We start from the raw sequence: 12,629 nt of genomic DNA on the forward strand, positions 1-12,629 counted from the left end.
CAGTGACACATTTAGTGACACACTCAGTGACATGCTCAGTGACACACACACAGTGACACACACTCATTGACATGCTCAGTGACACACACTCAGTGACACACTCTCAGTGACACACTCAGTGACACACTCACAGTGACACACACTCAGTGACACACTCAGTGACACACACATAGTGACACACTCAGTGACACACTCTCAGTGACACACTCAGTGACACACACTCGGTGACATACTGAGTGACACACTCAGTGACACACACTCAGAGACACACACTCAGTGACACACTCAGTGACACACACTCAGAGACACACACTCAGTGACACACTCAGTGACACATACTCAGTGACTCACTTAGTGACACACTCAGTGACACACACTCAGTGACACACACACTCAGTGACACACTCAGTGACACACTCAGTGACACACACATAGTGACACACTCAGTGACACACTCAGTGACACACACATAGTGACACTCAGTGACATACTCAGTGACACACACATAGTGACACACATAGTGACACACTCAGTGACACACTCTCAGTGACACACTCACAGTGACACACACTCAGTGACACACACTCAGTGACACACTCAGTGACACACACATAGTGACACACTCAGTGACACACACCCAGTGACACAGTCAGTGACACACACATAGTGACACACTCAGTGACACACTCTCAGTGACACACTCAGTGACACACTCACAGTGACACACACTCAGTGACACAGTCAGTGACACACTCAGTGACACACACTCAGTGACACAGTAACACACTCAGTGACACACACTCAGTGACACACACTCAGTGACACACTCAGTGACACACACTCAGTGACACACACTCAGTGACACACTCAGTGACACAGTCAGTGACACACACTCAGTGACAGTCAGTGACACACTCTCAGTGACACACTCACAGTGACACAGTCAGTGACACACTCAGTGACACACACTCAGTGACACAGTCAGTGACACACTCTCAGTGATACACTCTCAGTGACACACTCTCAGTGACACACTCACAGTGACACACTCTCAGTGACACAGTCAGTGACACACACTCAGTGACACAGTCAGTGACACACTCAGTGACACACACTCAGTGATACACTCACAGTGACACACTCTCAGTGACACACTCACAGTGACACACTCTCAGTGACACAGTCAGTGACACACACTCAGTGACACACTCAGTGACTGGTCCTGCTCGCCAGCCTGGGCTGCTGATTGATCTCCTGCTGCTGCTGATGTTGCAGGCTGGGAAATGCTGGAAATGCCTGCGACATGGCCGCTGTCAATTGATGGCTGGAGAATGACAGGAGGCGGGGAGGGGGGGGGGGGATCAGAGAGTCCGGGAGGGGCGAGCACGGTATTCCGGGGCTGGCACTGGCCTCCCTCCCCACCCTTTCCTATCCACCCCACATCCCCAAGACCCTCTTACCTGGGAGTTGGAGAGATAAGGAGGGGGGGGGGGTAGTTGAGAGGTTGCACAGGGAGAGGCCAAGTGCTCTTTAAAGTGACTCTGGAGAGGGAGGGAGGTGTGAGTCAGTGTGTGTGAGGGTGTGAGGGGGGCTGTGGGTGTTGAGGTGAGCCAGGAGTGTGCAAGTCTCTCTCTCTCTCTCTCACACACACAGCTCATTGTCCTCGCCCTATTGTTGCCTTGTGTTGTTTGTCTCCAGCCGCTTTATGACCAGCCCGGGGATCTCACATCGCCCTTGACAGCAGCAGACAACACATCTCTCTCTCTCCCTCTCTCTGTGTATGCGCCACGTCGGAGACGAGAACACCAGCAACACCAGGTACGGTCTCTCCAAACTGCATGAGACTTTTTTCTTAAAAAACTCCTGTCTTCCAATTTCTTTTTCCTGCCTTGTTTCTCTCTGCAAACCCCCCCCCCCGGCTTTGGTCCAGTCACTGGGAAACACACACACAGACAGTTCCCCAGTAATCTCCTTCTTTTGACAAGTACCTGCTGTTAAACGAGCACTGAATCTGCACTCTGTCTAATTCTCGCTCGCTCTCTCTCATTGGGTACGCGTTAGTGTTTTAGTGAAACCTGCTTTTATTGTATCATTGTTGTTGTTGTTGCTGGACTCGATCTCCCTCCCTCCTTCCTCTGCTCCCTCCTCTCCTCTCCTCCCCTCCCCTCCCTCCCATTGAGTGGCTTTCGTTGGGCGAGCTGAGAGAGCCCGGGATCTCCGCTGCCGTTCAATCCCTGGTCGAGCGAGGAGCTAAGTCGCCGCTTTCCGCCTGGTCTTTGCGGCTTCCACCCGAAACGAGACGGAGGTTAGCAGTCTGTTGTGTAGTTTCCCTGCGGATTGTTTTGGCCCGGTATCTTATTGCTTTTTTTTTAAAGAGTTAAAATGTGGGTTTTTTCGGGGGGGAGGCAGATTTCACGTGGGCTGAAGGTTTGTGAGATGTTTGAGTCCCTCTACACGTGGATATCTTAGAAATCGGTAATAATCATGGACTAGTTTATTGTAAGGGTTTGAAAGGGCATTTTTCAAGACGCTTGATCCTGCCGGTAACTTGGACTGCTGATTTGCAAAGGGCTGTGTATGTGGGGTTTTTTTAAAGTTGCTTTTTAAAAAAAAATCCGGTGCAGACAAAAAACTATTTGCCTCATTGCTGCTTTTGTTTGGGCTTATAATGGGAGAGCGCTGAATGAATTCAGGGCTAACAATGGAGCTGAAATAAGCACAAAGCAGCGAAGAAATGAAGTATTTAGAAAGAGAATTATCATATAGTGTTGAGAACGTAATGAAAGGTCAGTCTAGCTGCACACAAGAGCTTATTATGCCAGAGATGTCCTTTCATTTATTCTCTCTCTCTCTCTCTCTCTCTCCCCCCCACCCCCCAACTCTCAAGACTTTTAGTATCATTTGTGAAGTCCTTTTCTTTAATCTTTCCTATCACCGGGAATTCGAGCGCCGGATTTAAAAGCCCTCTTTCTTGAGCGGCTGTGTTGGAGCTGGGAATGGTGCGGGGCTGGGCGCGGATTTGAGAGGGTCTCACTCCCTCTCTCTAATGCTCACAGAGCGAGTAAACAAATTCCTATCATGTAGCTACTTGTTCGGGTGATACTTCCATTTGTGTCACATAAAAAGCATCAAAAGGCAGAAAGGAAATGTTAAAAAAAAATGACGGGAGGGGAAGTCCACCCCCCCCCCTTTTGCATTATTTTAAAAGCGTGGATTTAAAAAAAAACTCTGAAAATACCCTTCGGGGATTTGCATTAAAACAAGTTGTTAAAAGTGGCAAACGGTGCAGCATGCTGTTTCTTGCGATTTCTAACTTTACTGGAAGCGCCTATCGTTTGTGCTGATCTCTTTGATCGGAAGAGGGAAACCATTTGAAGCGCAGATGGGGAAAGTTTTTTCTTCTGATTAAAAAAGTTAACCGACGCGTTTATCTGCTGTGTCGTTTCAACTCTGCGCGATCCCACCTTTCTGCAGCCTGCCCAGGAGTGTTTGTGATGCTTCGTTTGGACATTTCACACCGAGCCTTCTGCCTGATAGGCATCTGTCTGATCACCCTCTGCAGGCTTTCACTTTTAAGATCTCGCCTTTATTATGTAAAAAAGGCAATTAGAGTTGTATCTGTTTGTTTAAAACAAAATGCCTGTTAATTAGCGTGATCAAAAACCTCTTCCTTGTAGACCTGGGCTGATTGCTTTGTAGCGACTCTGCATGGCACATATTGTAATTTGATGCCACTTCTGTTTGCAACCCGGCTCCCTCGTTAGAGAAACAAACTGTGCCTTTTATTGCTAAAGTTTTCAGGATCAGACCCCTGTCTTCCCTCCTTCCGCCCCCTCCAGCATTGCCAGAAGAGAGGCTTGCTGGTTCCCGAAGCTGTGATTTGGAGCCAGCGAGCCTTTGGCTCAGTGTTATCGCCATCTGAGTCAGATGGTGAAGGGTCGGAGCCCCACTCCACACAGCCCCGGTGAGGGGGGGTCCAAAATATTGGGTTGACTTCCCGTGTGTTGCTGACCTTTGGATGGTGTGACCACTGGCAGAGGGGCAACATTTCCCAGCTCTGGGTCAGAAGGTGACCGGGCTCGAGCCCCACTCCAGGCCGTCCAGGTGAGTAGAGACTGGTCTCTATAAATACCGGGTTGACATCGCGTCTGGCTGGGGTGACCACTGGCTGAGGGGTGGTATTCCCAGCTCTGAGTCAGAAGTGTTGGGTTGGAAATAACAACAGAAAACGCTGGAAAAACTCAGCAGGCCAGGCAACATCCGTGGAGAGAGAAACAGAGTTAACGTTTCGGGTCGAAATTCGAGCCCCACTCCAGACAACCTCAGCGACCAGAGCTTGGCTCTGAATGCTGGCTCGACATCCAGTGGGGGTACTTGGGTCCGATGGCTGTGCCCCCACCATCCTATCCCAAAGGCTAGGTGGGGCACTTTAGCCTTGGCTGCAGCCCACCTCGGAGAAGGTACTCCAAAGCTAAAAACCATGAGGAAGGCAACGGGAAACCCCTCGGCTAGTCCTCCCCAGTAAATAGCTCAAAAATCTGTGTGTGTGTGTGTGTGTGAGACTTGAGTTAGTACCAGCTCTGGGGGCACAACACAACGGACTGGCAATATTATTTATCTCCATAAAAAGGGAACCTGAATTAAAATAAGATCAGTTTAAATCAAGTGCACTTTAATAATGCAAAATAGAAATAAAAGGCTGGAAATGCACTACTGCAGACAGCATCTGTAACCAGAAATATTATACCTATATATAACAGGTTAACGTATGGACCCTTCCTCAGAAGCTGGGTTCTGAGAAAGGACCTTTATCGCTACAGATGCTGTCTGGCGTGTTGTGCGTTTCCAGTAGTTGCTGTTTCCATTTCAGATTTCCAGCATTTGTAGTTTTTCTTTCGTACTTTACATTATTTACTTGATTTTGGCTTTTTCACCGTTTATGTGAGTGAACCTCAGAGTCTGATATTACAGACAGAGAATGTCTGCAAATGTGGGTGCCCCCGTCCCCCGTCCCCCTCAACCCCACAGATCTCTCCTGTGAAGCATGTCCTCCTCTCGATAGAAGCATGAGGCAGGAGAGATTGCTCTGTGATTCCTGCCGGTCCTTCTCTGGGATTCATTGACATGAGTTATGCTTGTGAAAAGCCAATGAAGTACTTTTGAATGGTAATGGTAACTGTTATAATGTAAGCAAAGTGGCAGCCTACTTGAGCACAACAAAGCCCCACAAACAGTGATGACAATGACCAGATCACCTGTTTTAGTGATGTTGGTTGAGGGATGAATATTGCCCAGAACTCTGGGGAGAACAACTCTTTAAGAACATAAGAAATAGGAGCAGGAGTAGGCCATACGGCCCCTCGGGCCTGCTCCGCCATTCAATAGGATCATGGCTGATCTGAATCTAGACTCACGTCCACTTCCTTGCCCTTTCCCCGTAACCCCTAATTCCCTTATCTGCTAGGAAAATGTATTTCTTCAAAATAGTTCCGTGAGATCTTTTACGTCCAACTGCGAAGGCAGATGGATTCCCGGTTTAACATCTCATCTGAAAGACGACACCTCTGACAGTGCAGCACTCCCTCAGTACTGCACTGGAGTATCAGCTGACATTTTGTGCTCTGACCTCTGGAGTGGGACTTGAACCCACGACCTTCCGACTCCGAGATGAGAGTGCTGCCCACTGAGACAAGACCTCCAGTCTCTGCTGTGGAGGCCCCTCACCTGGTGGCCTGGTCAAGAATTGGCCACACTCTTTCCGGCTGTGACAGAGGACTTCAAAAAGACACTGGCCACACTGGTCACTCTAATCTACGTGGGGCAGAGCAATGCTTCAGGCTCAGTCACACCGTGTTTAGACTGCCACTGAAGTGAACCTAAGACTTTCATTCTAAATTCAATTGCTCTCGTGATCCCAGACCAATCTTCTCATCAGGAAGAGTATTCTTAGGGAAATGATGCCACAGCATTCTGTTACATGGATGCTGTGAGATCATGAAGGATATAAAATTCTAACAGGACTAGACAGACTAGATGCAGGAAGGATGTTCCCGATGGCAGGGAGTCCAGAACCAGGGGTCACAGTCTAAGGATAAGGGGTAAGCCATTTAGGACTGAGATGAGGAGGAACGTCTTCACCCAGAGAGTGGTGAACCTGTGGAATTCTCTACCACAGAAGGCAGTTGAGGCCAACTTATTAAATATATTCAAGAAGGAGTTCAATGTATTTCTTAAGGCTAAAGGGATCAAGGGATATGGGGAGAAGGCAGGGACAGGGTACTGAGTTTGGATGATCAGCCATGATCGCATTAAATGGTGGAGCAGGCTCAAGGGGCCGAATGGCCTACTCCTGCTCCTACCTTCTATGTTTCTATGTTAAGTAAATTTAGCACCCATTGAACGCCAGAGTGTAAGAAAAAGAAAGGAAAGACTTGCATTTATATAGCATCTTTCACGACTTCAGGGCATTACAAAGCGCTTTACAGCTAATGAAGTACTTTTTGAAGTGTAGTCACTGTTGTAATGTAGGAAACGCGACAACCAATTTACGCACAGCAAGCTCCCACAAATAGCAATGAAATAAATGACCAGATAATAGATACATTTTTGTTAGGTAAGGGTTACAGAACCAAGGCGGGTAAATGGAGTTAAGATACAGATCAAACAGGCTCGAGGGGCTGAATGGCCTCCTGTTCCTATCTGTTTTAGTGATGTTGCTTGAGGGATAAATATTGGCCAGGACACCAGGGAGAACTCCCCTGCTCTTCTTCTAATAGTGCTGTGGGATCTTTTACATCCAACTGACAGGGCAGATTGGGCCTGGGTTTAACGTCGCATCCAAAATCAGCACCTCCAACAGTGCAGCGCTCCCGCAATACTGAAGTGTCATTATGTCTCTGGTATGGGACTATGAGCCCACGGCCTTCTGACTCAGAGGCGAGAGTGCTACCACTGAGCTACGACTGACAGTGGCAGAAAGCCTTACTGTGGAAAAGTCACTGTACTCCTAGCTGACTATATTTCCTCATCTTTAACTAGATCTGATCCTATCCTGACATAGATCCAACTCAGATCAACACCCCAAACACTATAACACTCCAAAGTGACATTCAACGCAGGGACTCGAACCTGCGACTGTCTGCTTGGGATACCGGTGCTCCAGTTGATGCTATTTACTGATGACATATCAATTTTATCCTTTCCGTCACTAAAACCTCTTCTCCATACGGTGTGAGGGTTACACTGAGTGGTGACTGTCAGCCGCATTTTACTGCTTTCAAGTAAGAGATTCCTAAGAGTGCTTTCACTTCGAAATGCACAGCTGTATACTGTCCACTCCTTTAACTCCAGAGTGAAGTTACATTGTCTGCTTAAACTCCTGATTCCAGTTCTTTTTTGAGCCCAAGTGCATTTTCTTAAGAAAATACAGGAAACTTTGGTTTATCTGGAGGTTAACAGTCCGGAATGCTCGAGCCACCGGCAAAAATCAGGAGCCGTTTCGTTAGGTTTTTTTTCTTTTCGTTGCTTTTTTTTCACCAGTCAGGCTCTGCAAGGTCTCGCTGAAGCTGTTGCTAAGCTACAGAGACGCTTGCAAGGTACGGCCGACTGTTTAGAAGCTGTCAACAGGGTTTGTTGCCAGATACGGAGCTCAAACTCTCCGTATGTTTCAACATTAGCGCTGGTTTGTCCGGCAGTTTTGATGGGACGGCAACAGTTCGGTCCCGTCGGTGCCGGATAGCACACAGTTTACTGTAAAGCCAGTCACTCTGGTATCATAGAACAGGAGGAGGCCATTCAACCCCTCAAGCCTGTTCTGCCATTCAGTTAGATCATGGCTGCCCTGTACTTCAATACCATTTACCCGCCTTTGCCTTAACTTCCCGACCAAAGTAACAGATGTCACTATTAAAAAAGTATGAAGTCAATCCTGGGGTAAAGATACCTCTGCTTGTTATGCGTAGTGACATTGTAGATACTTTCAGAAAGAATGCAATGCTGCAAGTAGGGAGTAACCCGCGCGATTCTTCCCCCACTTTCAGACATAAAGTGTTGTGTGTGTCTAGATTTCTCTAGTTATGTTTCATAGCAGTCAGTGTGGGAAATTTTTAGAAAATTATTTCAACAGATGGTGTATGTTAGAAAACGATGGTGCAATTTGAAAGGTGTAAAGACATTCTGTACTTGGAGTTCGTTTGCATACAGCTTACCTTTACGTGCTCAGCTCCTCTGGTGTAAATTGAAATGGGACTATACCTCATACACATTGGTTCCTGAAGCAACTCCCATCTGTCTCAGTTTGGCTATCACTTGGGTACCGTCTGGGTACCGTCTCCGTGGCTGAACTGCAAAAATCTGAGGCCTGCTGTAGCAAGGGAATGATGGATCCGCTATTTTAGAATTCACTCAGGCAGATGATCAAGGCCAACAACAACAACTTGCATTTATAGAGCGCCTTTAACGTTGGGCAATGTCTCATGGTGCTTTGCAGGAGTGTAACCAAACAAAGATTGACACCAAGCCAAAGAAGGACATATTAGTTAGAGTGACTAAAAGCTTGGTCAAAGAGCGAGGTTTTAAGGGGGCTCTTAGAGGTGGAGAGACAAAGGTTTAGGAAGGGAATTCCAGAGCTTAGTGCCTAGGCGTTTGAAGGCACAGCCGCCACTGGTGGAGCGAAGGAAGTGGGGTCGGGTGAGTTTTTTTCACTTTGGAAAGAATGAATTAATTTACATTTATATAGCGCCTTTCACAACCTCGGGAAATCTCAATGGCCTCTACAGCTAATGAAGTACTTTTGAAGTGCAGTCACTGTTGTAATGTAGGAAACACGGCAGCCAATTTACACACAGCAAGCTCCCACAAACAGCAATGAGATAATAAGCAGATAATCTGTTTTTTTAGTGATGTTGGTTGAGGGATAAATATTGGCCAGGACACTTGGAAGAACTCCCCTGCTCTTCTTCAAAATAGTGCCATAGGATCTTTTACATCCATCTGAGAGGACAGACGGGGCCTCAGTTTAATGTCTCATCTGAAAGACGGCACCTCTGGCAGTGCAGCAAGTCCTTGGTACTGCACTGGAGTGTCAGCCTCGAATTTGCGCACAGCAAGGTCCCACAAACAGCAATGAGTTAAATGACCCGATAATCTACTTTAGTGATGTTGGTTGAGGGATAAATGTAGGACTAGACACTGGGAGAGCTTTCCTGCTCTTCTTCAAGTAGTGCATTGGGATCTTTTATGTCCACCTGAGAGGGCAGATGAGGCCTCTGAAAGATGGCAGTTCCGACAGTGGACCACTCCCTCAGTATTGTCCTGATATGTCAGCGTAGAATATGTGCTTGATTCTGTGGAGTAGGTATTGACCTTTTGACTCAGAAGCAGGAGTGGTACCGCTGGCCAGGACTGACATGTTGCATTCATGACTGTATTCCGCTGATGGATAATTCCCAATTTGCATCTTACAATATTCCAGTGAAATTCTGATTCGCCCTCTGCACAGCCTACTTTTCTTAAATCAAATTAGCTTAACTTGAATTATTTCTTAATTTGAATTGGAATCATACAAAAACACCTACTGAGCTGTTTTATTAAAATTACCCAATTTGAATTACTGGATAATTTGACTTCAAATTAACAGGAGTAGATTGTATACAAGTTAAAATCTCATGCTCATGCTACAGTAGTGCTGTGGTTATGTTACTGGATGAGTTATCCAGTGGCCTGGACCAATAATCCAGAGAATGTGAGTTCAAACCCACTACGGCAGTTTGAGAGATTTGAATTCCGCGAAAAAAAATCTGCTACCAGTAAAAGTGGCCATGAAGCTGTCAGCTTGTTGCAAAACAAAAACCTAACTGGTTCACTAATTTAGGGAAGGAAAGCTGCCCGTCCTTATCAGGACTGGCCTATATGCAACTCCAGTCCCACGCTAACTGTTAACCTGCCTTCTGAAGTGGCCTATGAAAGGGCGATCCACAGCTTCCCAGGGCAACTAGGGATGGGCAATAAATGGTGGCGAGAACGAATTAAAAATAATGTTAAAAGTTTATCAGGCACGCTTGAAGCATTTAGTCACTGAGATCTCTGAGGTCACGTGACTGTCCAGCACTTAACTTGGCAGCTCCCCTCTCTTCAGATTTACACTTCTTTCCCATTTAATTTGATTTACTCCAAAGTGTCAGTTAAATGGCATTGATTAAGCTTCATTGCTGCCGTCGGGATTATAAAAAATGTTAAAGAGATGGACTGGTGAGTGTTTTGTCTGAGAACCAACACATGTGTCTTTTGAGAAATGCTGCATCATCGTCAGAAAGCTTTCAAATTAGGATTATCAAGTCTTAACAAAAATATGTTAAGTTTCTTGCTTTGATCAAGTGAACAATAGCACCTAAGAAGTTCATCCACTGTCCTGCCATCGGATAGCTTAATTTGAAAATAATTGAGTTCTGGGCCGCCTGGCTGACAGAGTAACTTTGGTTCGAAAAAGGCACTTAAGAGAAGTAATTTAAAACAAGAGTCGTAGATTTTTGGAGCATTGTTCAAGAGGATTATGAGCCTATAGGTGAATTTGTAGGGGAGTTTCAGACCGTTCCAACTAACCTCACTCGTCTTTTGTTACATTTCTCAATTTTTAAATCTATTGACGGTACTGCTGCTGCTGCTGTGTGGCTAAACTTGAAGAAAGAAGGAATTTCTATAGCGCCTTTCACAACCTCAGGATGTCCCAAAGCGCATTGCAACCAATTAAGTATTTTTGGAAGTGTAGTCGCCGTTGTAATGTAGGAAACGCGGCAGCCAATTTGCGCACAGCAAGCTCCCACAAACAGCAATGTGATAATGGCCGGATAATTTTTTTTTAGTGATGCTATTTGAGGGATAAATATCGGTGACACATCGGGGAGAACTGACCTGCTCATCTTAGAAATAGCGCCATGGGCTCTTTTACGTCCACCTGTGTGGGCAGACGGGGCCTCGGGTTAACGCCTCACCTGAAAGACAGCACCTCTGACAGAGCAGCACTCCCTCAGTACTGCACTGGAGTGTCAGCCTAGATTTTGTGCTCAATTCTCTGGAGTGGGATGCCTCTATGCAGTGATGGCAAGATGCTTTATGTTGTTTTCCACAACACGGCGCAGGGAGATGAGATGTAAATATTTGAGCGGTTTTGAAGCAGGATGTTGAAGCTGCAAAGTTTTCACTGCCGCACAAGGGGGAGGCATGGCGACGCAAGTCAGCACTAAGTCACATGGCTCGTGATAGCATGTTTGGGGTTTAACCTCCCCGCCCCCCTCCCCAATGCTTGTATGACCTGTCTTTGTGGGGGTGTCTCTCCTTTTTAAAAAACATTTCATTTGAGAGAGGGGGGAAAAGAAACACAGTCAGGTACCGTAGCTGTTTACACTACCAAAAACAGAATCAGAGAATCATACTGCACAGAAGGAGGCCATTCTGGCCATCGTGTGGGTGCCAGGTGACATGAATCTTGTCATTCATGTGGAAATGACTTATGAAGTAATACTGGCGGCCTGCTGGTGGCGCTGTCCAGGGAGAGTATAAATACTCAGGCATGGGCCCAGCTTGCTCAGGACATTCTTTAACAGGAACTAGTGAAGGACACAACTAGATCTCCATGTTGTGAATCAGTTGATTAAAGCCTTGTTTAATACTCAGACCAAGGGCCTAGTAGTTTTCTTAAGTCACCGGGTATTTGAAAGAGCGATTCAATTAGTCCCACTCCCTGGCTCTTGCCCCATAGTCCTGCAAATTTTTCCTTTTCAAGTATATATCCAATTCCCTTTTGAAAGTTACGGTTGAATTTGCCTTCAGGCAGCGCATTCCAGATCATAACAACTCGCTGCTTTAAAACAATTCTCCTCATCTCCCTTCTGGTTCTTTTGCCACTTACCTTCAATCTGTGTCCTCTGGTTACCGACCCTCCTTCCAGTAGAAACAGTTTCTCCCTATTTACTTTATCAAAACTCCTCATAATGTTAAACACCTCTATTCAATCTCTGCTTAGCCTTCGCTGCTCTAAGCAGAAGAATCCCAGCGTCTGTAGTCTCTCTACATAGACCAGGTTATTGCAAATCAAGTTTACTACAACTTAGGAAAAAAATCAAAAATTGCAGCATTGGACATTGCTGGTGGCAGTCTATAGCACTACAGCAACAGCAACTTGCATTTAGATAGCACTTTTAACGTAGGAAAATGTCCCAAGGCGTTTGACTGATGCATAGGCTGACAAAAATGGACACCGAGCTAAAGAGGCTGCTTTGGGGGATTTCAATGTCCATGATGAAGGGTGGCTCAGTAGTACCACCACTGACTGAGCTGACTGAGTCCTTCAGGACATAGCTGCCAGACTGGGATTGCAGCAGGTGCTGAGAGAACTAACATGAGGGAATAACCTACTTGACCTCGTCCTCACCAATCTACCTGCCACAGATGCATCTGTCCATGACAGTATTGGTAGGAGTGACCACCGCACAGTCCTTGTGGAGACCAAGTCCAGTCTTCTCAATGAGGACACCCTCCATCATGCCGTGTGGCACTACCACCGCGCCAAGTGCGACAGATTAGTAACAGATCTCGCAGCTCAAAACTGGGCGTCCATGAGGCGCTGTGGGCCA

The 12,629-nt window shown here is 46.5% G+C and overlaps 1 protein-coding gene across 1 annotated transcript in view; it reads left to right on the forward strand.

The window, feature by feature from the left end:
* The first annotated feature begins 1,412 nt into the window (after window positions 1-1,412).
* sox5 (SRY-box transcription factor 5) overlaps window positions 1,413-12,629 on the forward strand; it is a 334,975-nt gene continuing 323,758 nt past the window's right edge. The window contains exon 1 of the mRNA XM_086009986.1: window positions 1,413-1,818. Coding sequence (XP_085866112.1) covers window positions 1,781-1,818 — 38 coding nt within the window. The 5' untranslated portion in view covers window positions 1,413-1,780. The remainder of the gene's footprint in view (window positions 1,819-12,629) is intronic.

This window comes from Somniosus microcephalus, chromosome 17 (assembly GCF_052327205.1).
Source record: "Somniosus microcephalus isolate GS21.2 chromosome 17, FLI_Smic_1.0, whole genome shotgun sequence".
Classification (NCBI taxonomy): Eukaryota; Metazoa; Chordata; class Chondrichthyes; order Squaliformes; family Somniosidae; genus Somniosus; species Somniosus microcephalus.